The 25,983-nt window shown below is 34.7% G+C and overlaps 1 protein-coding gene across 1 annotated transcript in view; it reads left to right on the top strand.

Moving 5' to 3' along the window:
- The window catches only part of P32 (complement C1q binding protein P32), a 56,998-nt gene that overhangs the window by 19,436 nt on the left and 11,579 nt on the right, over nucleotides 1-25,983 (top strand). Inside the window, exons 3-4 of the mRNA XM_090400529.1 lie at nucleotides 4,311-4,404; nucleotides 16,227-16,335. Of these exons, the coding sequence (XP_090256655.1) occupies nucleotides 4,311-4,404; nucleotides 16,227-16,335 (203 nt within the window). The remainder of the gene's footprint in view (nucleotides 1-4,310; nucleotides 4,405-16,226; nucleotides 16,336-25,983) is intronic.

Below are 25,983 nucleotides of genomic sequence, written 5' to 3'. Positions count from 1 at the left end.
TGCCTATGGTCCCACAGAAGGTTCTACTAAGGTAGAAGTGGAGGAATTTTTTGGTGCTTTAGAGTAAGCATTTGCACAATGAAAAAGGAAAAGTTGGTCCTTGTTGGGGATCTAAATAGCAGAGTAGGAAATGATTGTTAGACATACAAAAATATTTTGGGAAAATTTTGCAGAAAAGAGTAAAGCTAATAGTAATGGCAAATACCTGTTAAATTTCTGCTCAGGACATGGACCAGTTATTACTAACACAATGTTCCCACATAAAAATGTGCACAAATTCACATGAAGAGAAGATGCAAGGAATAAAAAAAAAACCTCATTGACTATGTTATTGTTGATAGTGATGCTTTCTCACTTCTGCAGAACACTAGAGTGTAGAGGATTTGAAATTGGAAGTGATCACTATTTAGTCTTGAGCAGGATAAAATTGAATTTCATATTGAAAAGAATAACATGTAAGAAAGTTTTAAAGCGAACAAAAGTTGAGCAGCTTTTGGATTTTGGGAAGTTTTATGTAACTGTATTTATTTATTTATGCATAAAACTTCCCAAAATTTGAGAAACATTACTTATCAGAGATTCCAAGTTACATCCTAGGCCACCTACAAACACCCATAGAAGGCGCACCACCAAATTGGACTTTAGTCACTCATGTGTTTCACTTAGTATTGTATTTGAGTGTGTTATTACAAAAGTTATTTGTAATTCCTGAGGATGTCTCAATGACAGATGAAATATTGAAAGCATTAAAAGTAGTTTTAATCTTTTCCCAGTACTGATGATATTCCATTAAACCTCCAACACGATGTCTTCACAGCACTTGAGCCTCAACACATGGCTTCCGTGGTGATTCTGATATGGTGGAGGGAGTGCAAAGGAGAGTGTGTCAAAAATGATATCAGGATTATGGAATACAGATTATGAAGGCAGATTGAGAATCTGTAGGCTGCAGACACTAGCAAACAGAAGAAAAAGGGGTGATATGATTGGGACTTACAAACCTCTGAAAGGATCATACAGAATTTACAGACATGTAAATTGAGAATGCCAGGGATCCATCAGGCTGGCATGTAATCAGAGAGTCTAGGAATGGGAGACTGTTTTCTTTTTCTTTTTCCTTTTCTAAGGTAAACTGGATCCTAGAGGGTTGATTGTTTAGATGTGTTGAGAAATGTTTGATCTCTAAAGTTTCTGGATTATGTGATATATATATATGTGTGTGTGTGTGTAAAAATATTATAAAAAATACCCTATCCCACTCTGCTAAGGTACAATAAGAAAGTACAACCTTTCATGTTTGAGGCGGTCATCCAACTGAATTGTAATGGCACAAAATTGCTTAGCAGGAGTATTTGATATAGGCTTCATCTTTGGTCTATTGATTTCTACATTGAGATTTTGTAGCAAATTTTCATAAATTAGTATTTAATTCAAACACTAAGTGAAACGAAACTATATATATATATATATGTAGAAAGTTTTTTACCTTGGGTATAATGTACATTAAAGATACCAAGCTATTTTAAATATAAATAAACCTGGTTTTAATCCATTTCCCAAGTAAGCAAACAGACAAGTCAGTCAAATTTGCGCCTGCAAGTAGAGGTGACCCCGTACGTAGTGCAACTCGTGTTAAAGGTGGAATAAGTTCTGATCACTATTCTTAATATTTACCCTTAATGCAAAGCACATCTCCTGGAGGAGATGTATGATGCTATGTATTAAAGGCAAGGGGCCACTACCCAGACCGGTTTTGACCTTTATTGAGGTCTCGTCAGTGGGAGCCAGGCTTAGAAATACTAAGATTTAAGTAATACAGAGCTTATAAGTATTTTACCAAAACAAGTTACCATAAGGTGCTTTGACCTTATTAAATAAAATCTCAGGATGAGAGATAGATGTAGAAAGTTTTTTACCTTGGATATACCACTGACAAGACCTCAATAATGGGCGAACCCACTCAGTCTCCAAAAGTTAGATAGGGCTAAAACGGCCTCGCCTACTCCCAAAGGGGAAACAAAAAGGCATTAGCTGATTGCTGACATATTTACCAAAGCAACAAATTCAACTTCTTTGTTCCTGATTTTTGTTCGCATTTGTATATAGACATAAGTTACTTCCCAGCTTTTTTTATATCCTTATATCAGCAGTCTGCTTGGCCCAGTGGGTAACTTTATGTCTTTTCTGTTCCTGTACACATTCAGAAAGTCCAAATTCAATGCATACTGGTCTACCTGTTCACCAAAGTCATAACTATACTTATTGCCATTTGTATCATCATCACACTTGCATACCCTAGCTGAACTTATATATTCTCACCATTCCTCCCATGATAATCTAGTTTCCCTGCATTCAGTGCCAGATTAAGGGACAGGCTGACCGGGCACCAAACATAGAGGTGTCAAAACTAAGACTGGCACTAGGGCCTGAGAGCCTGCGCTCCTTCCAAAAATAATTACCTGGCAATGGAGCATTGCTATATTTTCTTCTGCTCCAAAAAGATGCAAATATTGAAAGAACATAAAATAGTTCATTATCTTCTATTGATAGAAATGTCTACTTAGCAAGTAAAGTCACATATTTAAGAATCTATAGACTTTTTATCTTTATATATGTACTAGTATAACCTGTTGCAAATGTATTTGCAATAATAAAGCAAAAATAGAATAAAGTTTAAAAATCAAACACTACATTATTTCACAAAAGAGTAAATAAGGAAAAAAGAAAGAAATAAACACCACTAACAATTTAACTATTCTCTGCTTGTAATAAAAATAACCAAATATAAATAAAAACAATTAAATACAAACCCCATTACGGTTAACTAAACTAATTAACTTCTTTTTTTGTCAAAGGCCAATGGTTCTTATCTAAAATAGTAGTGACATTGACAGGAATGAACGCTTTGAAGAAATTAAATCTCTAAACAGTTTACTTCCGGAAAACATCAATTCGCCATTAGAAACTTTACAATTTTTAAAAGCAAGCAATTTGCATAATATAGTTCCAAATATGTAGATTGCTATTTAAATTATACATATTTTTGGTTGTAAAATGTTACAAAATATAAGACTTATTGTTAAACTTGTTAAACTGACCATAGATTTTTAATTCGTACGTATCTTCGTACAATATTGCCTACCGGTTTTGCTAGTATAGTATAAGTATAAAAAAAATATAAAAAAAAAAACTTAGGGGCATCACACACGGAGTCTGCCCAGGGTGCAAAATTATCTTGGTCCACCTCTTGCCTGCATTTAGGTCTTATACCAATAAATAATTTCTCTAGGTATTCCTATGGAATCCCAAGTCCATTTAAGTCCATCTGTCTTATATGAAATTTTTCTGCTATCAAATTCACTCCACATATAGAATAACTGGCACTTATTTCTTCTATGCAGCCTGCACATTGAATCATTTGCTATCATAGCCCTCCTTTGTTACTCTGTTATCATATGTCAGTAACAGAGTAACAAAGGACCGCTGAAATTAACATATGTCAATAATAGAGTAACAATTCCCTCTCTCTTTATTCAGCAATTCTCTCTCATGCTGTATCTTATTACTTAAATCATTTCTTTATATGAGCACCGTCTCTTTCTGGATTGCATCTGTGACATCTTTATCACTCCTGGAAATATATGCAGTATGTATTTAATTTTATATCATAGAAATATATATGTATTTAATTTTAATATTGTATACATGAAAATCATGGGAGAAACTATTCTATTTTATTGTGGTGAATTAACTGCTCAAATTTGCATCAGAATTTTATTATATTTATATAATTCGTAAAGGGCTTCGATATGTTGCGACATAAAAAGCTGTAACTAAATTGGAATAGATGAGATAGATACTAAATTAGTAATTCAGATAAGTGCTCGGTTGTCAGGGAGATATCAGTATATGAGGGCACAGTATCCCGAAAGAACAACGTCAACTGTAGTATACGCAAGGATCTGTTTTGGAATCCATTAATTAATCTACAAGATTAATGATATCGGAATGGATTTAACTGGAGATTTGTAGCTGTTTGCAGATGATGCAAAGTTAATTCAAGAAGATAAAACCATGCTGGAGGATTATCTGAATAAACTGTATAAATGAGCTAGTTTGTGGAGCTGTCAGTTCAGTGAGACCAAGTGTCAGAATTTGAGATCTAGTAGGCAAGGGTGGGATGTAGAGTATAAAGTTGGCATGGAAATTTTTTGGCATTGCAGTTTGATAATTTCCATTTATTATTACTTATGTGAAACTATTCAAATATAATTATTAGTAACATTGCTGACCTCTTAAATTTGTTCTAGAATTGTCGTGAAACTTAATGTCAGCCACTCAGTGGATACTGCAAGTGATGACAGTGTAGATCCCAGTCAAGAAAAACAACCAGAAATGGGAGAAGTGAGTAGTATGTTTGAAAAAATATCTTTAACTATAGTGATATTTGTATTTAAGTATGTAAATTATATTTTAATCATTTAATATGATCAAGAATCGGCTTACATAACATTATCAAATACATCAGGCATTCAAAGTGATGAGCTGGACACATTACAAGATATAACAAAATGGTGTAAATTATTAACTGAGTGGAGACCTGTAGATAGGTAATAAGCAGAGGAAAAGACTGAAGAAGAGATGGAAAGATGAAATTATTAGGATTTCTGGAATATAATGGATGAGAAATCCTGAAGAGAGAATAGATTTTAGAAAATTAAGGGTAACCTTTGTCAAGAAGCAGACTGATTCATCTTTTAAAAAAAAAGAGAGAGAACAGGACCATCAATCGAAGTTCCTACTCATCAATTGGCACATAAGTGACAGGCACTTGTGACACAGTAGTTCTTTCAGGATCTACCATGTTCACTCTATATAAGGGGACTAAAAAAAGTGCTCTTCGCAGCCTGAATGTTAAACCTGTTATAATTATTCATCTATGTTGATTTATGTCAGCAGTATGAATATTCATAACAGTCAGTATGAGTAAAAAATGGCTGCTTTTGCTGCCTTCTTAGAAATCCACTGTGTTGGAGATGGACAGCTAAGACTGTAGCATATACCTTACTTTTGAAAAATAAAAACTGATTCATGAAGTTGGTTTTGCTATTAAAAATAAGCTTGTCAGTCAGCCATCTATCAGAAGTATAAACTATAATCATTGATCATAAGATGACCTTACACTTGAAACTGATCAAGAATCAGCATGCCACAGTGATCAGTACCACTATATATTCCAACTCTAGTTGCTGATAATGATCCAGATTGGACTCAAATTAGACACCATCACCATCTTGTGTAACACTTAAGATAGTGATTCTTCTTGGTGATTTTAATGTTCGAGTTGGGTTGGCTGATAGACAGAAAGTGTGGGGAATATGATTACTTAAAGGATTTAATACAGTTGTTTCAGAGGAAATTTTTCAGTACATAACTAATATATGTGGGGAGACCTAGGGGTAACAATTATTTTGTGACAAATAAATTCCTTAACTATTTAACAAATTTTGTATGAAAATCAGCAATAAAAAGACAGACAATGAAAATAGGTAGAAACATTGAAAACCTCAACCGTATCCTGAATGGCGAACCTGTAGAACAAGCTATTTAGGCACAATATTTAGTGAAGATGGTAAATTAAATATGAAAATGGACAACAGAATTAGTAATGCTGGTATGGTAGGAAATCAGCTGAATAAATTTATAATGGAATAAGAAAGAAATGAGCCTAAACACTAAATTAGCTGTATACAAGATGTTGTTCAAATCACTTTTAACTTATGGACCTCAGAGCTGGGTTAGAAATAAAACACTTGACTAGAGACCTCTCATATGAGAGTTTGGAGAAAGATTAGTGCAGTGAATAGATGGCATCAATGTCAGTATGACATTAAAAATGAGGATATTAGGAAAGAACTTGCCATTGTTACATTCAGGAATGTGTTAGTACAGCCAATCTCAGGTAGTATGGGGTAAAAAGGACGAGAGTGGAAAGATTAACAAAGCAAGTGTTCTTTGCCAGGTTGACAGGAAAAATACCCAGAGGAAGACCATGATGTAGGTGGATTGATGCAGTAAAAAGTACCTTAAAAGACAGAAATATAAGATCTGATAATATTGGAGTCTTGACAGATAACAGACTAATTTGGAGGAAAATTATTGATTGGAAGTTAGTAATGATGCAACCTTTTCATGTAGGACCATCATAATTATTCTGTACACCCCTGAGGGTACATATTAGGAATTTGATGATGACATATTGATCAAGAGATGCATATTTAGTCTTATGACAAAATCATTAATTTCCTGCTGATGAGTGGTTAATTTTGACTAAATTTTCTTTGAAATTAAAAATAAATGTGGAAATGATCTGCATAGATGTGTTGATGTACATGGCATCACTGGCAGAACCATATTAAAAATGAGAGTATTATGAATGAACTTGATATTTCATGCAGAAGTGCATGAGCAGTCATTATAAGGTGATATAGTTAGTCAAATAGAATGGTAAAAGAAAGGTTAGCAAAACATGCTTTTTTTTTTTATTTTGTCAGGAAGGCAGGAAAAAAGACCCCGGTGAAGACCAAGATCTAGTGGTTTGGCACAGTATGAATTGCTTAGAAGACTGAAATATAAGATCTGATGATATTAAGTTGAGACTTAATATCAACTATGCATATTACATAATCATTTATTTTTTTTATTTATTTCAATTAGTATTTTCTGCTTAAATATAATTCTGTTTCTGGCTTCTCACAAAGGATGCTTCGTGCTAAAGATAAGGCCTCAATGAGTTGGTGAATGATTGAATGAATAAATTTTATTTAGAGTAGATGCCTATCCCAACCACATTCACATGAGTTCCACTGCTGATGTCATTTCTGACCTACTGTTTTAAAGTTGCTTTCAGCAATTTCACTTGGGCCTGATTTGATTGCATTGAGAGTTTCCAATTACTTTTCTTTCATTGTTTTCTGGACTCTATGGGACATCAGAGATTGTACAGTGACAAGTCAGATAAAATGGTTCTTGTGTGACCAATATATTTTTACTTATCAAAATTACTGAATAAAAAAGTGACAAGATACATTGTTATAATGGTGCATCATCCATCATTTCCATCTGTCTGCCAGAGGTGATGGTTTTTATTCCTGGAAGCTCAAGTACCATAAATGCTGGTATCTTCATCAGCCATTTTCTGTCTGCTGCTAGACGAAGGCCTCCTCCATTGTCCTCCATTCAGTCCTGTTTTGAGATTTTCTATGCCACTGAGTTCCAGCCTTAATCTCATCATCCCACGATATCTTTATAAATATTTTTTTTTCATGTCATTTTGGTTTTAAATATCTTAGGATTTAAATTGACACATTATTAAACAATGCCAAGTTTTTTTTAAAAAAAGTTATATAAATGAAAAATTACCTTAAATTTATTTATGCATAACTATGGCTTAGAAGTATCTTTGTACTATCAAAAAATTTGTCTTTATTTAAATAGAAATAACTTCTGCTGCACGACTATGCTGCCGTAAGCTCCGTTTTGCTTAGGCAAACATCCAAGGCAGACATGTCAAAGCGTGTCTTCCCATTACTGTATTTCATGCTAAGTAGTTCTGTATTTAATATTCTGTAAACATTCACCATGTCCAAAAGGAAAAGTGATATGCCAGTGAAATGCGATGAGAAGAAACATAAAGGTATTACTTTGTATATGAAACTTGACATTATTAAATGGTTTGATAATGGTCAAAGCAAGGAAATCATTGGCATGGTACTAGGCCTCAATGAGTGTGTGGTACGACTAATTCTGTTTAAATATAAGGAATACATAGAACAAGGTAAAGTTGCATCAACATCATTCAGTACATAGTGCACTAGGAACAGAAAACCTTTTTTGGTTGAAATGGAAAATCTTTTAATAACTTGGCTGGAAAATTGCAATCAGAAACAGATTCCAATTGGTAAAAGCACTTAAGCCTGTTTTCATCACTCAAATTGGAATACAAATTCAAAGAGGATACCGTGATATTTTCTGCCAGTGGAGGGTGGTTTGAGAAGTTTAAAGCTTGAACTGGAATGCATAACGTCAAGTTAACAGGGGGAAGTGGCGAGTGCTGATAACATGCAGCTGCCAAATTTTCAATGTTGATTTTTAATGGCCTTTATAGGATGAAAATGCTATCCAGAATTTCTTAGTTAAAAATGAATTACAACCTGGTTACAATGTCTCCAAAGAAGACTGCTGGGAGGAAATGCTGAAGATTATTTCAAATGGAAACCTATGCTTATTCATCATGCGCTAAATCTGAGGGCTTTGAGAGGTTGCAACAAATCATCACTGCCTGTAATTTGGCATGCAAATAAAAAGTCATGGGTTATGCAAGCTTTGGTTGAAGATTGGTTCAAGATATATTTTTGTCCAGCAGTAAAAACTATTGCAAGCAAATAATTTACATTTAAAGCCCTCTTAGTTCTTGACAATGCCCCTGGCCATCATTCTGCACTGAATAACCTGTGTGAAAATGTAAGTCATATTTTTACCTCCAAACACTACATCTTTCCTACAGCCAATTGACCGGTGCATGATTTCAACTTTCAAGATGTATTATCTATGAAAAACTTTTGTTCACGCTATAATGGGGAAGGTGCAATTTCATTGACTGAATTTTGGAAGAATTTTAACATTAGGTAAACTATTGAAAATATTTGAATCATAACTAGTACAATGAGGGCTGTGTGGAAATACCATCTGCCAGTGGCTGCCAGTGAAAATTTTAAGTGGGAGTGCTGCATATAAAAAATAAAAATAATTCATTTTTTTCCTAATCAATAACCAATTTATTAATAAGTAAATTTACATATTAAAAAATGCTTGATTAAAAATATTTCACACATTAATAAAAGTTTCATACACAGAAATAACGTGCAGGCATACAATTTATTTGTAGTGACACTGCTCAATGAGCAGTGTCGGTTTAGACATTCTGACACTGCTTTAGATCACAGTGCATTTGTTTTGTGTAACGATAATTTTTCATATAACAGTAATTGAGAAAATATAAATCTTTTCATATTTTCAACAGTGACACTCGTCATAATTCAGCCTTGTATCTATAATAAATAAATAATTATATGTTATTTTAACAGAATAAAATACAATTTACCAAAAATATTTCACCCACACCACAAACACATGCCAATAATAAAAGTTTCACATCTCACAGAAATAACGCACGCAAGCATACAATTTATCTGTAGTGACACTGCTCAACGAGGAGTGTCAGATTCACTTACTACGTGCAGTGACAAGTGCAAACGAATATTGGTGAATCTAGCCATAACTGACCGAACGTGATAATTCTGAGATTGCGCAGTGCATTTATTTCGTAATCTAAATCGTTAATCAAACAATTCCAATTATTAACTATTCAATCAATGTTGAAACATAAACTGTAACCTTTAACATGTTGTATTGCATTTATATAATGTTGTAAGCATTATTATTATTTAAAAACACAAACGAATTTTAATTTTTTCGTTTTTTCCTTGGGGGTTCTGCAGTGTCGCAGTGCTTGCGTACAAGCTGCCACTTCTGCTTTACTGTGTAAATGGCTTTTGTTGTTTCAGAAATTGAGTTGACGATCTTATTAACGAAATTAGCATCACTGAAAAGTATCTTGGCTTTGAAGATGTTCATTTCCCCAATGTAAGAGAATGGCTGGATTTGCATTCACAGCAACTCACTGACATGGATTATACACTCTCTGTCCAAAAAGAAACCGGACTTTTCGAAAATAGAATAAACTAGTGGTGCCACCTGTTGTATCTTTTTGTTGTCAAAAACGGCAACCTTCATTAGTGTTGTGTCAACTGTTTATGACATTTGTTTCATTAGAAGCGGAGTTATAGTGCCAAGAGTGAGTTTCGATGAACTGTTGGAAAATGAGTTTCAAACAGAGAGCTGCGATTGACTTTTGTGTTAAACTTGGTAAAAGTTTTACCGAAACGCATCAAATGCTTCACAAAGCATACAGTGATGAATGCTTATTCCATACTCAAGTTTATGAGTGGTTTAAACAATTTCAAAGTGGTCGTGAGACTCTTGAGGATGATGAAAAGCCGGACCGTCCAAAAACTGGGCTGAGTGAAGTTAATATCCAAAAAGTGTGTGATTTCATCAAAGAAAACCCGAAATCATCCGTGAGATTGATTGAAGATGAATTGGGGGATTCCAAAATCAACCGTGCACAACATCTTGACCGAGAATTTGGGCCTTCGTAAATTGAATTCGCAATTTGTTCCCCACAAGTTAACTGACGACCAAAAAATTTATCAAATTGAACACTGCGAGGATCTCATTAAAACTGCTCGTAAGGACTCAAACTTCCTTGAAACGAGCATTACTGGTGACGAAACGTGGTGTTTTGAGTATGAGCCCAAAACAAAACACCAGGCTGAGTGGAAACCACCAGAAGAGGGTATCCGAAAAAAAGTTGCTTGGAGAAGTCAAAAGTAAAGACAATGCTGATTTGTTTCTACGATTCCAAAGGCATTATCCACAAAGAATTTGTTCCTCGTGGCCAAATGGTCAATGATGAGTTTTATCTAGAAGTTTTGAAGCGATTGATAATGAGAATTCGTTGTTGTATGGCATGAATATCGTGATGCAAGCAGCTAGTCACTTTTGCACGATAATGCACCATCTCATCATTTGAATATTGTGAGACAGTTTTTGAGCAAAAATCAAGTTTGTTGGATTCACCTGATTTAGCACCCTGTGACTTCTTTCTCTCCTCCCGAATTCGTTTGCCGATGAAAGGAAAGCAATACGACACCACTGAAAATGTTCAGGCGGCAGTAACCACGACCCAGTATCCCAAAAACCGATATAAAAAAAACTCATTTAATGAATTAATTGACCGTGTCAAAGCTGTATCGAAGGTGAGGGAGAGTATATTGATTGAAATAAATGATTTGAATAATTATAATTGGCCTGTGTTTTATTTTCTATCAAAAGTTCGGTTTCTTTTTGGACAGAGGGTGTAGAATTGTTGCAGCTGCATGCCCACAATGAGAAAGAAGAAATTGTGACTGAAGGAGAGGAGTGTGTCAAAGGAAATTTTATTAAGGGAATTCAAGCAGATATTTCAAAATTTGGAAATTGTTAAACAACAAATTACAGATTTAGATCTGAATATAGAAAGAAGCATGTAGTTTGTTGAACCCTAGAAAATGGAATTAGTTGTAAATTTTATGTAAAGAAAAAGAAGGCTGCAACTGTTCAAACAACGCTTGAAAGATATGTTTTGTAGAAAGTAGCATATATATTTTTCACTCATTTTGTAGTGTAGTTCATTTCTTTAATACATAAACTTTAGTTTACTTTCTTTTCATTACAGTTAAAATATTTTAATGATATAAATTAATCTGATGAATGTTCCAAAACATCATTGAATTAGAAATTTTTAACTTTGATATACAATATATGGTACACTTGTTGCACTAATTGACTACACACATCAAGGTTTACCTGTATTTAGATTTGATTTAGTCCTAATTTAGTCTTATTTTTTTCTCAGTAGCTTTAATTATTTTATCTGATATTTGTTTTAATAAATTTGCTTGGATTTTCATAAGTAACGAGTGAAATCGCCAATATACCAAACAAACTTCACTTGGAAACTTTGTTTGCTTTTGTTTGGATAAGGGATTAAACAAATTTCTTGTCATTTTTAATTTAATTTAAAACTAGCTCTCATCCAGAGTATTTTAATAATAAAGTATGTCATCTTTTCACTGCTTTTTATGGAATATATGATTTCTGCATTTCTTTAATCTTAACATCTCTTCTGACTCCCACTGATGAGACCTCAGTAAAGATTGAAACCAATTTGAGTAGTGGCCTTTCCTCATAAAATATGACATTATACACATCAGAAAGGATGTGTGCTTTGTATTATGGGATACTAAGGCAATTAATATGAAGTCATTAGCCTCTATATATTAGTAGCCGAGTCAATAAGAAACTTCACATACGAACTTTGTTTGCTTACACTCACATAAAGGGTTGAACCATAATATAATTTCTTGGCATTTTTAATACCAAAGATTATATAGCTTTGTGATGAATACAATTTTAACTCTGAGTGTTATCTTTTACACTTCACTGTTTTAATTACGTTCATTTGCAAGACTATAATTAAACTTTAGCACTTGAAATAAGCTGAGAACAGATTATTGTTGATGGTAGCTCTTTGTAACTTTTCGTGATGCGAATCCATCTTATAAACTAGTAAAATATTGTTTATTAGGACAGAATAAAGATAAGAGAATTGATTTTCTTTTCAAGAGGAATAATTAAATATTTTCATGAGTTCAAACAGGATGTCTTTAAAAATTATTTCCTGCAGACAGTTTATGATTCGAAGCACAGGAATCCTAAATAAAATTTAATATTTTATTTTGCATTTTTTTTTTTTTTTTTTCCAAAGCAAAATTTCAATAAAGCAGTTTGTTATATTGCATTCTTCATCATCATCAAATTCCTGCCATGTACCCTCAAAGGGTGTACAGGATATGATAGTACTACATGAAAAAATTTACATCATTACTAACTTCCTATCTACAATTCATCTAAGGCACTTTGTATCGTATCGATCCCCTATATCTTGGTCTTCCTCTGTGTCGTTTTCTTGCCAACCTGGCAGAGAACACTTGTTTTGCTAATATTTCCTCGCCCATTCTGTTTAAGTGATCATACCACCTGAGATTAACTTTGCTAATGCATTCCTGGATGCTGACAATATCAAGTTCTTTCCTAATATCCTCATTTTTAATATGATATTTGCCATTGATGCCATCTGTTTCACGCCTCTAATATTTCTCAGGACTCTCATATCTGTGGTGTCAAGTGTTTTATTTCTGACCCAGCTCTCAGATCCATAAGTTAAAACTAGTTTGAACGCTGTCTTGTATACAGCTAATTTAGTGTTCCGACTAATTTCTCTCTTATTCCATATGAATTTTTTCAATTGATTTCCTACCAGCCTTGCTCTTTCTGTTGTCTATTTCTATATTTAATTTACCATCTTCACTAAAAATCGTGCCTAAGTTGCTGAAATGTTTTACTTGTTCCAGAGGTTCCCCGTTCAAAACACAGTTGATATTTTCAACAATTCTACCTATTTTCATTGTCTTTGTCTTTTTAATGCTGACCTTCATACCATATCTATTACAACAGTTATTCAATTTAGTCAGGGAATCTTGCAAACTTGTAGCGGATTTATTTAGAAGTATAACATCGTCTGCATAAAGCAAAGAGCTGACATTAACATCTCCAATTCTGATATCATGTTTAATACCACTTTCCTTCATATTGTGATCCATATACATAATGAATAACAGAGGGGATAATGTACATGCTTGTCTCACACGAGATTTAACATTAAACATCTTTCTGTTTTTCCTTCAATTCTAACTGCCGACTTACAACTCAAATACAGACTAAGTATTGCTTGATATAATGCCCCATCGACACCATATAACTGTAGCATATTGAATAGCTTCTGTCTTGGCACCTTGTCATATGCCTTTTCCAGATCGACAAAACTTAAATACAGATCTTTGTTATATTCCCATGCTTTCTCGACTATTTGTCGTAAAGTGAAGATCTGATCCTGACAGCCTCTATTTAAGCTGAATCCAGCTTGTTCTTCACCAAGCTTTTCTTCCACAATTCTTCTCAACCGTTTCTCAAGTATACTTGCATATATCTTACCAGGAACACTCAGTAGGGATACACCTCTGTAATTCTCATATTCAGTTTTATTTCCTTTTTTATATACGGGTACTATGAGAGCTCTACTCCTGGACAGAGGGAATTTATCCCTCTGTCCAGGCATTCTGAACTATGCAGTGCAGCCATTGTAAGACTTTTATACCACCATACTTCAGCATTTCTGGTCGAACATCATCTGCTCCTGCTGCCTTTCCACATTTCAAGCCTTTGATGGCTTTTTCTACTTCAAGTATGGATATGTATTCTTGACTGCATGCATGGTCAGTGTTTTTTTACCACTATGCTGTCATCACTGCTTGTTTCATTTAGCAGTTTTTCAAAGTGATTACTCCATACTTCAAGGATATCTTTTTTCTCGTTTTCATGCCATCTTTATCATCTCTAACTACTTTTACAGCACTCTTTCCTCCATTTCTAAGCTTCTTCAACAACCTCCAGAATATTTTGCCACCTTCTTGATATTTATTTTCTGTGTTTTTGCCAAAGTCCTCCCATGACTTTTGTTTAGCTAGTTTTACACATTGTTTAGCTTTCTTACATTTTTCTCTGTATTCTCTAAGAGCACAAGCTGACTTATTTGCCAGGAACTTTTGATATGCTTTCTTCTTTTCCTTCACTGCCTGTTTAACTTCCTGTGTCAACTATGGAGTACTGATTTTTCTATCCTTACAGACAACTTCGTCTCTCTAGCTGAATCAATCAGAGTGTTCTTCAAGGCTTGCTACTGAATCTCCAAGGTTTGGTTCCTGTTCTCAAACTCTTTTATTTTTTCTTCAATAATCTTTGTGTATTTTAGTCTACAACTCACATCTGAGAGCTACTCAACTTTTATTCGCTTTAAAACTTTCTTACATGTTATTCTTTTCGATATGAAATTCAGTTGTATCCTGCTCAAGACTAAATAGTGATTACTTCCAATTTCAAATCCTCTGAACACTCTGGTGTCCTGCACCAGGGAAAAAACATCACTATCAACAATAACATAGTCAATGAAACTTTTCTTATTCCTTGCCTCTTCTCTCCATGTAAATTTGTGCACATTTTTATGTTGGAACATGGTGTTAGTAATAACCAGTCCATGTCCTGAGCAGAAATCCAACAGATATTTGCCATTATTATTAGCTTTGCTCTTTTCTCCAAATTTCCCCAAAATATTTTTGTATGTCTGACAATCATTTCCTACTCTGCTATTTAGATCCCCAACAAGGACCAACTTTTCCTTTTTCATTGTGTCAGTTTCTTTTTCTAAAGCGTCAAAAAATTCCTCCACTTCTACCTTAGTAGAACCTTCTGTGGGACCATAGGCACAAATAAGTCTCATTGTCCAGTTCCCCATTCTCATATTTACCCATATTACTCTACTTGAGACTGCCTGCCATTCAAGAAGATTAGCCTCGTATTTTGTGTTGAATACTATGGCTGCTCCTTCTTTTCCTTGATTGTCATTGCCTGAATATAACTTTTTGTATTTATTGCTCAGAAAGATCTCACCAGTTGTTGTCTTTTTTTGTTTCAGTCACCCGTATTATGTCGATCTGGTACTTATCTAATTTATCAGCTAGCTCCATTTCTTTGCCATTCAGGCTTCTTTTGTTGATAGTACTGATCTTTAACTCTAGTGATGTTAAGTTGGGGTGTGTTTTCAGATTTGTTCCAGTAGCTGACTTTTCGCTGTTCGTTCTGGTTCCCTGGCGAAAACAATGTTGGCCTTGTTTAACTGGGCGATGCCCCAGCTGGTATGAAATTTTGTCATGCTTTACCATCATTTTGTATTTTGGTTTAACCAATAAGAATATAATTTGGTCGGCTAAATCCCAAATTGCTAGCCCATCCACGTTCGTTCAATATCAGGTAGATACCCAATAGGGTGCACTACGAGAAGGTGAGAATTGGAGATTAGGTCAGAAGCTTTGGTCGGTTCTTCGCATTCCTTTAAGGCTATGTGGAAGTCTCCTCTAAGTTATACAGCTTTGACCCTTGTATTCTTATACATCTTAATATATAAAAACAACTACTCTTATATTAACATTTATAACAAACCTTTTATATAATAAGATTCAGCAAAACACTTAACTGAAAAATCAACCTCTATTATATTGAATATGTTAATTCTCTGTGAACTATCTGGTTATGAACTAAACATCTCATGTATAATAAATTGCTTCTTTCATTGCATTTGTATCCCATATGGCATTGAAGTTATAAGAGATAATTAATAACACAATTGTAATAGTAGCATACAATACATTTCATTCTTCTCCATTCATTGTTCAACAGATAGGACACAAAGAATCATTTGCATTCTAATTGTTGGCCTATCATATGCATTGCTGTTTTCTTAACATGTTTGTCAACTTTATGATAAAATTGTTACATAACTTTTGTATTTTAGCAGAATTATTTTTAATTCTAACCTGTTCTTTATATAGATGAAATCCAGACCAAGCTTTAGTGTAGAAATTAAAAAAGGTGAAAAAATTCTAGCTTTCGATTGCAGTTTTAATGATGACCACATGGGTGCTAATGAGGAGGACTATGGTATTGTAAAAAGTTTTATTTTTGTTAGTTATGATATGTTACCTTCATTAATGTCAATTTCATATTAGTTATAGGCAGAAATTGCAATATCCATAGAAACATTTTATCATTAAACAGAAATTAACTATTTTGTAATAACTCAACAGGACTGAAGATAGGCATCATCACTTTATGAAGCACTGATGAGAAACAGATAGGGATAGTGAGAAATTAACAAAAATGCCATATTAGCGTTGCTCAAGCAAAAAATACACAAACAGATGAGTCGTAACTGCGCTAGACTCACTATAGCAAACTTGTTACAATAGGCATGCTAATTAATTAGTGTATGATGATATAACAGCCATGAGATTCATACAGATAAGTATGACACATTTTGTTAAGCTAATTACTACTAGTTAAATGTATTTTGTCCATATATTGCTTGTGTTCTTTGTTTGGCTAGATTATATCTTGCAGGATGATAAACTTCCTGCCATCATGCAGTTTCTAGGGAAAGAATCCTGCCATCTCAATATAAGACTGGCTAACTTGCCTTCAATTGAATTATCCCTATATGAGTTGTTTGCATTCTAGGAAAATTCAGACCCAGGTCTTTCCATCCAAAGGGCTTTTTATGTTTACAGTTCTATTTTAAAGGAAATTCGCTGTAATGAACTATTTTTGTGGTTCTTACAAGTTTGTTGTAATCAAAGACTAATAAGACAAATTAGCATTATGGGCAAAGCAACATCATAAACTCGTGTGATTGAAATACAAAAAATTCAAATTAACCTGATATAAAGCTCAGATATTGCTTTTTTAATTATTGAATCCTTTTGAGTTACTTTTTTAGAATTACTATAGTCTTTTATTAGGATAATAAAGTCCACTTGGTACTCAATAACTACTCATTTCTATTCATATAATTTTTTTAAAAATCAGAATGGCTTCTTTGAAGAAGTCATTCTATTTGCTGTTCAAGAAATACTAGACTAGAAGCTCAGTTCATCATCCATTCTTTTTAATATACTGTCCATTCTGACCTCTTCTGAGCACCAATTTTTCACTAAGCAGTTCTGTATGTGTGCATGTGTGATTTTTCTTCTGCTAGCTGTCCTTTAAGAATATATTATAAAAAAGTTGTTTTGAAGCGATAATTTTGATTCACGCTGTGTATTTAGGGTGGGTTCTTGCCTGGCTTATGTTTTGGGATTACATCAGCAAGTTTAAAGTTGTATAACTGAGAGGAGACCTCCACATAGCCTTTAAAGGTATGCAGAGAACCGACCAGAGCTTCTGACCTAATGTCCAATCCTCACCTTCTCATGGTGCACCCTGTTGGGTATCTACCTGGATACTGAACGAACGAGGATGGGCTGGCAATTTGGGATTTAGCCGACCAAAATTGTATTCTTATCGGCTTAAACAAATATAGAAAATGATGGTACAGCATAACAAAATTTCATGCCGGCTGGGGCGTCGCCCAGTTAATCAAGCCCCTCCCCCCCATTGTTTTCGTCACGGAACCAGGGCGAAAAGTCAGCTACTGGAACAAATCTGAAAGCACACCCAAACTTAACATCATCAGAGTTAAAGATCAGTACTATCAACAGAAGAAGCCTGAATGGCTGAGAAATGGAGCTAGCTGAAGAATTAGATAAGTACCAGATTGACATAATAGGGGTGACTGAAACAAAAAAGACAAAAACTGGTGAGATCTTTCTGAGCAATAAATACAAAATGCTATATTCAGGAAATGACAATCAAGGAAAAGGAGGAGCCATAGTATTCAACACACAATACGAGGCTAATCTTCTTGAAAGGCAGGCAGTCTCAAGTAGAGTGATGTGGGCAAATATCAGAATGGGGAACTGGACAATGAGACTTATTTGTGCCTATGGTCCCACAGAAGGTTCTACTAAGGTAGAAGTGGAGGAATTTTTTGACGCTCTAGAAAAAGCAACTGACACAATGAAAAACAAAAAGTTCGTCCTTGTTAGGGATCTAAATAACAGAGTAGGAAATGATTGTCAGACATACAAAAATATTTTGGGGAAATTTGGAGAAAAGAGCAAAGCTAATCATAATGGCAAATATCTGTTGGATTTCTGCTCAGACATGGACTGGTTATTACTAACACCATGTTCCAACATAAAAATGTGCACAAATTCACATGGAGAGAAAGAGGCAAGGAATAAGAAAAGTCTCATTGACTATGTTATTGTTGATAGTGATGTTTTTTCCCTGGTGCAGGACACCAGAGTGTTCAGAGAATTTGAAATTGGAAGTGATCACTATTTAGTCTTGAGCAGAATAAAATTGAATTTCATATTGAAAAGAATAACACGTAAGAAAGTTTTAAAGGGAATAAAAGTTGAGCAGCTCTCAGATGTGAACTGTAGACTAAAATACACAAAGATTATTCAAGAAAAAATGAAAGTGTTTGAGAACACGAACCAAACCTTGGCGATTCAGTGGCAAGCCTTGAAGAAAACTCTCATTGATTCAACCAGACAGGCATGTGGCGAGGTTGTCTGCAAGGATAGAAAAATCAGTGCTCCATGGTGGACACAGGAAGTTAAAGAGGCAGTGAAGGAAAAGAAGAAAGCATATCAAAAGTTCCTAGCAAATAAGTCAGCTTTTGCTCATAGAGAATACAGAGACAAATGTAAAAAAGTGAAACACTGTTTAAAACTAGGTAAACAAAAGTAATGGGAGGACTTTGGCAAGAACATAGAAAATAAATATCAAGAAGGTGGCAAAATATTCTGGAGGTTGTTGAAGAAGCTTAGGAATGGAGGAAAGAGTGCTGTAAAAAGAGTTAGAGATGATAAACATGACTTAAAAATGAGAGAAAAAGATATCCTTGAAGTATGGAGTAATTACTTTGAAAAACTGCTAAATGAAACAAGCAGTATGACAGCACAGTGGTAAAAAAACTGACCAGGCATGCAGTTAGGAATACGTATCCATACTTGAAGTAGAAAAAGCCATCAAAGGCTTGAAATGTGGAAAGGCAGCAGGAGTAGATGATGTTCGACCAGAAATGCTGAAGTATGGTGGTATAAAAGTCTTACAGTGGTTGCACTGCATGGTTCAGAAAGTCTGGACAGAGGGACGAATTCCTGATGATTGGAGTAGAGCTCAAATAGTACCCATATATAAAAAGGGAAATAAAACTGAATGTGAGAATTACTGAAGTATTTCCGTACTGAGTGTTCCTGGTAAGATTATGCAAATATACTTGAGAAATGGTTGAGAAGAATTGTGGAAGAAAAGCTTGTTGAAGAACAAGATGGATTCAGGCCAAATAGAGGCTGTCAGGATCAGATCTTCACTTTACGACAAATAGTTGAGAAAGCATGGGAATATAACAAAGAACTGTATTTAAGCTTTGTCAATCTGGAAAAGGCATATGACAAGGTGCCAAGAGAGAAGCTATTCAATACACTACAGTTATATGGTGTCAATGGGGCATTATATCAAGCAATACTTAGTCTTTATTTGAGTTGTAAGTCAGCAGTTAGAATTGAAGGAAGTACAGGAAGATGGTTTAATGTTAAATCTGGTGTGAGACAAGTTGTACATTATCCCCTTTGTTATTCATTATCTATATGGATCACATTATGAAAGAAAGTGGTATTAAACATGATATGAGAATTGGAGATGTTAATGTCATCTCTTTGCGTTATACGAACGATGTTATACCTAAATATATCCGTTACAAGTTTGCAAGATTCCCTGACTAAATTGAATAACTGTTGTAATAGATATGGTATGAAGGTCAGCATTAAAAAGACAAAGACAATGAAAATAGGTAGAATTGTTGAAAATGTCAACTGTGTTTTGAACAGGGAACCTGCGGAACAAGTAAAACATTTCGGCTACTTAGGCACAATTTTTCAAGAAGATGGTAAATTAAATATGGAAATTGACAACAGAATCAACAAAGCTAGCATGGTAGGAAGTGAATTGAATAAATTCATATGGAATAAGAGAAATTAGTCGGAATGCTAAATTAGCTGTATACAAGACAGTGTTCAAACCAGTTTTAACTTATGGATCTGAGAGCTGGGTCAAAAGTAAAACACTTAACCAAAGACTGAGACAGCAGATACGAGAGTCCTGAGCAAGATTAGAGGCATAAACAGATGGCAACAATGGCAGTATCATATTAAAAACTACAATATTAGGAAAGAACTCGACATTGTCAGCATCCAGGAATGTGTTAGCAGAGCCAATCTTAGGTGATATGGTCACTTAAACAGAATGGGCGAGGAAAGATTAGCAAAACAAGTGTTGTCTGCCAGGTTGGCAGGAAAACGACCCAGAGGAAGACCAAGATATAGGTGAATTGAGACGGTACAAAGTGCCTTAGACGATATAAATATAAGATCTGATAATTTAATGGGATAAAAATCCCTTATTGTTTATCAGCCAGTACGCGAAACTACGATCGGTAACGTTTCATGCCGACGAACTGTCCGCGTATCCAAGCGTCAGTGACCACTTGGTAGTGCCACACCATGGCAACTCGTTGCAAAGGTGGAGCAAGCTCCCTCACTGTTCTTGATATTTTCTCATAATGTAAAAACACACAGCTCTTAGGAGATGTAGTACAGTTTTACATTATGAGGAGAGGTCACTACCCAGAACGGTTTCAACCTTTTTTGAGGTCTCATCAGTGAGTAGCTAGACCTAGAATATCAGAGTTTAAGTGAAAATAACTTATATACTTTTGCTATACGATTGCCAGAATGAAAAGCCAAACGTCTATTTTTTTTTTTTTTTTTGCACTACCAAGTGGTCACTGATGCTTGGATACGCCGACAGTTCGTCGGCATGAAACGTTACCGATTGTAGTTTTCGATCGTAGTTTCGCGTACTGGCTGATAAACAATAAGGGATTTTTATCCCATTAACTTATCAACTTCGCCAGAAAAAAAAAAAAAAAATAGCCGTTTGGCTTTTCATCTTAAGATCTGATAATGTTGGAGTCTTGACAAGTAACAGACTGATTTGGTGGAAAATTGTAGATAGGAAGTTAGTAATGATGTCAATTTTTCATGTAGTGCTATCATATCCTGTACACCCCCTTGGGGGTACATGTCAGGAATTTGATGGTGATGATGTGTATTCAGGAAAATAAGAGGTGGCTGTAGTATTTAATACTAAGCATTAAGATAATTTTCTTGGATGGGAGTCAATTTTAACGTGTAGACAAAGTTCACAATAGAAAATTGAGCAATGTAGATCGTGATTAATCTGTATGAGCGAACAACAAAAGGACATACAAAAAAAGGAGAGAACATAAGTCTGGTCTGGCATTTCACACAACTTCTACTGGTCATGATGTATTCTGGGACAGAACAAATATGTCCTACATTGATAAAAACTGTTTCACAAGAAAATTCAAAGAGGCAGCAAATATGATCAAAATTCCTGCGCATTGCAACAAAAATCGAGGTTTGATTTTAAATCAAGTTTGGTCAGTTTATCAAAAATTTACCCAGTTCAAATCTCAGACTGAGTGAAAGCGAACCAATATAACGCAACGTCAAATAGCATTTGTTTCCAGCTAGCACATATTAACGATTGTATAGATCTGTTATTCGGTTTTTTAATGAGCTTTTTTGATGTTCATAATACGAAGAAATTAACTTTTTTTTTTGTTTTGTAATTTCTTATAGTTTGTGTTTTAAACTGTTGGTTATCTTTATCCCAGAAGATGTTAGTCTACGACTAATGAAACTTGTCGGGTTTGTTTTTTAGTACTTTTTTGGTTTTAAAAAAGTCTTTTTTTTAATAAAAATGTGGTCACAGAACCGAAATAATTCGAATGTAGATTTTTTTTTAAAGCTTATGTTTTGTCCATGTAACGTTATTGCAAATAAGTTAATAGATAGCAAACATGTTGTGAAGAAAAGAATTAACTTATTAGAAAACTTTGCAGCAAATATTTCTTTAGAGTCACATGATCATCATCAGAGTAACAGGGACTAAAAATAAACAGTTAACATCACAGTTCCAATCAGTTAATCATGTTCAAAGTGATAGCAACATCTCTGAGTGATAAAATAATGACAGAAATATATTAAATCTAAATGTGCAATTTTCATATAACGTCCTAATACAGGGGATTGACACGGAAAGGTGACTGTTATTTTGAATGCCTCCAAATATCTTTGAAAAAAGTCTTTTTTATTTATTTATTTATTATTTCTTCACTTTGTGAAGTAATGCATGTTTACAGAGGAAAATATTATCAACAACTTCAAGAAACTGCTATTGGCAGTCCTTCACCAAAGCTGGCTAATTTTTAATGATTCATTTTGAGCAGCAGATTTTTATCATCACAGTTCCTCAGCCCATATTAGGAAATGAATACCATGAAGCATATAGAAACATTTTGGAGAAAAGGTCTTTCTCCAAATAATAATGCAACTACTTGCTGGATTTCTGTTCAGGATATGGATAGTCATTACTGATACCATGTTCCAAAATAAAGATGTGCATGAGTTCACATGGTGAGAAGACACAAGAAATAAGAAACACCTCATTGAACATGTTTCAGGATACAAGGGTATAAAGAGGATATGAAATTGGAAGTGATCGTCACTTAGAATTAATTTGTACAAATACATTTGACTGTAATTTTATTTATATGTATTTATTAATAACATGTACAAAAATAAATTTTATTTATTTTTGTACATGTTATTTACTAATTTATCTTTGCCTATTTATATACTGCTATAGCTTTTGTCCTTGTGTACTGCTGTAACCTTTGCTGTTCTTGTGCAAATAAACCATAAACCAACCAGCCAGCTCACAGACTAAGTTGAAAGACAAGATAAATTTGCCTCCAAATATCTTTGAAAGAAGTTTTTTTATTATTATTATTCCTTCACTTTGTGAAAGAATACCTGTGAAAGAATTCCTTCACTTTGTGAAGGAATGCATGTTTACAGAAGCTGTTAACCTACCCATCAAAATTCCAGATAATCCATTATTCTCCCAACACCCCAGATCTCTTCTTAACCCAATCCCTCCACTTACACCATTAACATTAGCACTTCTCTTGATTACTTTGACCACCACCACCTTATTTAACTTATTGCACTACAGTGGTGCCAATTAGAATAACCTTTTGGATTTCCTAGCCATTTTTTCCAGTGGTATGACTATTGCTTCCACTCTCTGATCCAAATACTTTCTCTAATCTAATAACGGAAGGTATTCTTTCTGGGTTAATGAGTGCCTTTCTTCCCCATTCTATTCAAAGTCTCCATCTTTATCCACACCTTAGTTTTCCAACAAATGCAGCAAAGCAACCCCAGCTATAAATGCAGCACATCCTTGGCTCAAACTGAATGGTATTTTGCAAGGGTATATCATCCAAGTGGAGATGTTATGGCAGAGGTGACAGAGACAGATGTGAATTGGAGGTACTTAGGGTACTGCAGAATCTGAATGAAAATACAGCTGTAGTTTTGGATGGAATATCAGCTCATGTTTTAAGAGAATGTGCAGGGGAACTGGCAATGCCTTTAACTAGGCTGTTTAATTTAAGTCTCAACTCTGGCAAGGTCCCAAGAGAGTGGAAGGAGTGTAAAATAATTTCTTTGCATAAAGGAGGATCTAAGTCTGTGGTAGCCAATTAGAGATCAATCAGTATCTCAGGAGTGGTGGTAAAAGTATTGGAAAAGTTGGTCAAAAAGAAAATTCAAGAATAGGTAGATAAGAGGGGCACATTGGCTTTGTGAAGGGTAGGTAAGTAAGTAACTCAGTAATCTATTAACTTTATATAACAGGCTGACAATTGAGTTGGATAAAGGAAATGGCTACACAATAATAATAGTGCTGGATTTTGCAAATTCATTTGACAGGATACCACATGGAACACTGTTATGCAAACTGCAACAGGGAATGGATATGAAACTGATGATATGGATAAAAGTGTAGCTGATGGACAGATACCAAAAAAGTAGTATATGGAGGAGCAGAATCCAGGAGGAGGCAGATGACTAGTCGTGTGCAGCAGGACTGTGCTTGGACCACTGCTGTTTAATTTTCACATTAATGATATAGGAAATAATTTCAAGGGATAAATTCAGTTGTTTACTGATGATGCAAAGTTGGGTAGGGGTAATAGTTAATCAGGGTAATGTACTGAGCTTGCAGAATAATCTGAATAGGCTGACATTATGGGCAAAACATAATGGATGTCAATTTAATATGGAAAAGTAAAGTTATGCATTTTGAGATACAAATATTACAAGTTGTGTACCACATTGAGGGAACTGTACTTCAGGAAATTGATGAAGCCAGGGATTGGGGGGGGGTCACTACCCCCCCCCCCCAAGTAGGAGAGAGAGAGACAGGAAGTTTAGAAGGCATATTGCTAAAGTATCTAGGATAGTTTACAGGATTACTTGGTTATTGAAGGAGAGATAAGGGAATTATGATTCCTCTTTATAAAGCCTTAATACAACCACATCTGGATTACTGTGCTCAAGTAATGTCACCTGGGCTTCTTGAGGATGAAGTGGTGGAGAGGATCTAGTGACAAGTGACCATCATGGTGGGTGCTCTGTAGAATGCTCTCCCTATGAGGATAGATTGAGGATTTTGTGGATTGCATAAGTTGGTTGATAGGCAAAAAGGGGATATATGATAGAAATATTTAAGTTTCCTAAAAGATTTTCTAGGATTGATGCAAGGGAAATGTTTTAGCACTTGGCTAGAGGGGGAGAACAAGAGGTCATCCCTGGAAGTTTGGTATGAGTGTGGTTAGCAAGGGTGTTAGGGATAGATTTTTTGCTTGGAGAGTGTTGAATGAATGGGATGGGTTGCTTTAGTTGTGAATGCTTTGTCTGCTAGTGGTTTCAAGGAGAGGTACGATAGCATGTTAATAATTTGGGTCTCCCATGATGAGTCTTAAGACTTCATGGAGTTGCCCGTGCAATAATAATGACTCTAGCTTCTTGCTCAGCTTTTATGTGATTCTAATCATGAAAGGTTGTAAACCTATAGTATATTAGTACCGTAGATGGGCTGTTTTTTAAATGGTCTGAAAAAATCCCACTCTAAAAATCAAACTTGTAACTTTTTCACATTGTTTACTTTTTTCAAGTCACTTGGCTTGAAATAAGTAAGCACTGTTCTGATCTCAGACTGGGTGATGAAATTCATCTATTACCTAAGGACAGTCACATACATCCATGATGGGATTTAAACCTACAACCTGTTGGTTGTATAGACAATATGCTACCCAACTAAGCTCCAAAACACTGCAAATCCAAAGCAGTCTATGTAAGAGCGAAATGCAGTAAGCTTGCTTCTTGCTTAAATGGCCCTTTTGCTTAACATTTGTCAAAACTGCTTGGCAAAACTACTGTCCTTCTTCACCTTTTCTCTCATTCCGGCATCTCCTAAAGATAGAGCAGACCTCTTGGCATTAGACTTCTTCTTCTCCAGCTATTATTTAGATGACCAAAGTAAATTTCCTCCCTACTGTTCTAAAAATCATCCTGATCATGCTATCGCTAATCTATTGACTGAATGACAGAAAAATACTTTGTTGATAAGTCTTGTCTGTACAAGCTGTCCTACTGATCTGGCATCTGTCCAACAGCATGGAAGCAAGCCCTGTTTCTAAAAAGG

This window comes from Typopeltis vanoorti, chromosome 11 (genome assembly GCF_054136105.1).
Source record: "Typopeltis vanoorti isolate ZY-2024b chromosome 11, IOZ_Tvanoo_1.0, whole genome shotgun sequence".
NCBI lineage: Eukaryota > Metazoa > Arthropoda > Arachnida > Uropygi > Thelyphonidae > Typopeltis > Typopeltis vanoorti.
This window is presented reverse-complemented; position numbering and strand designations above follow the sequence as displayed.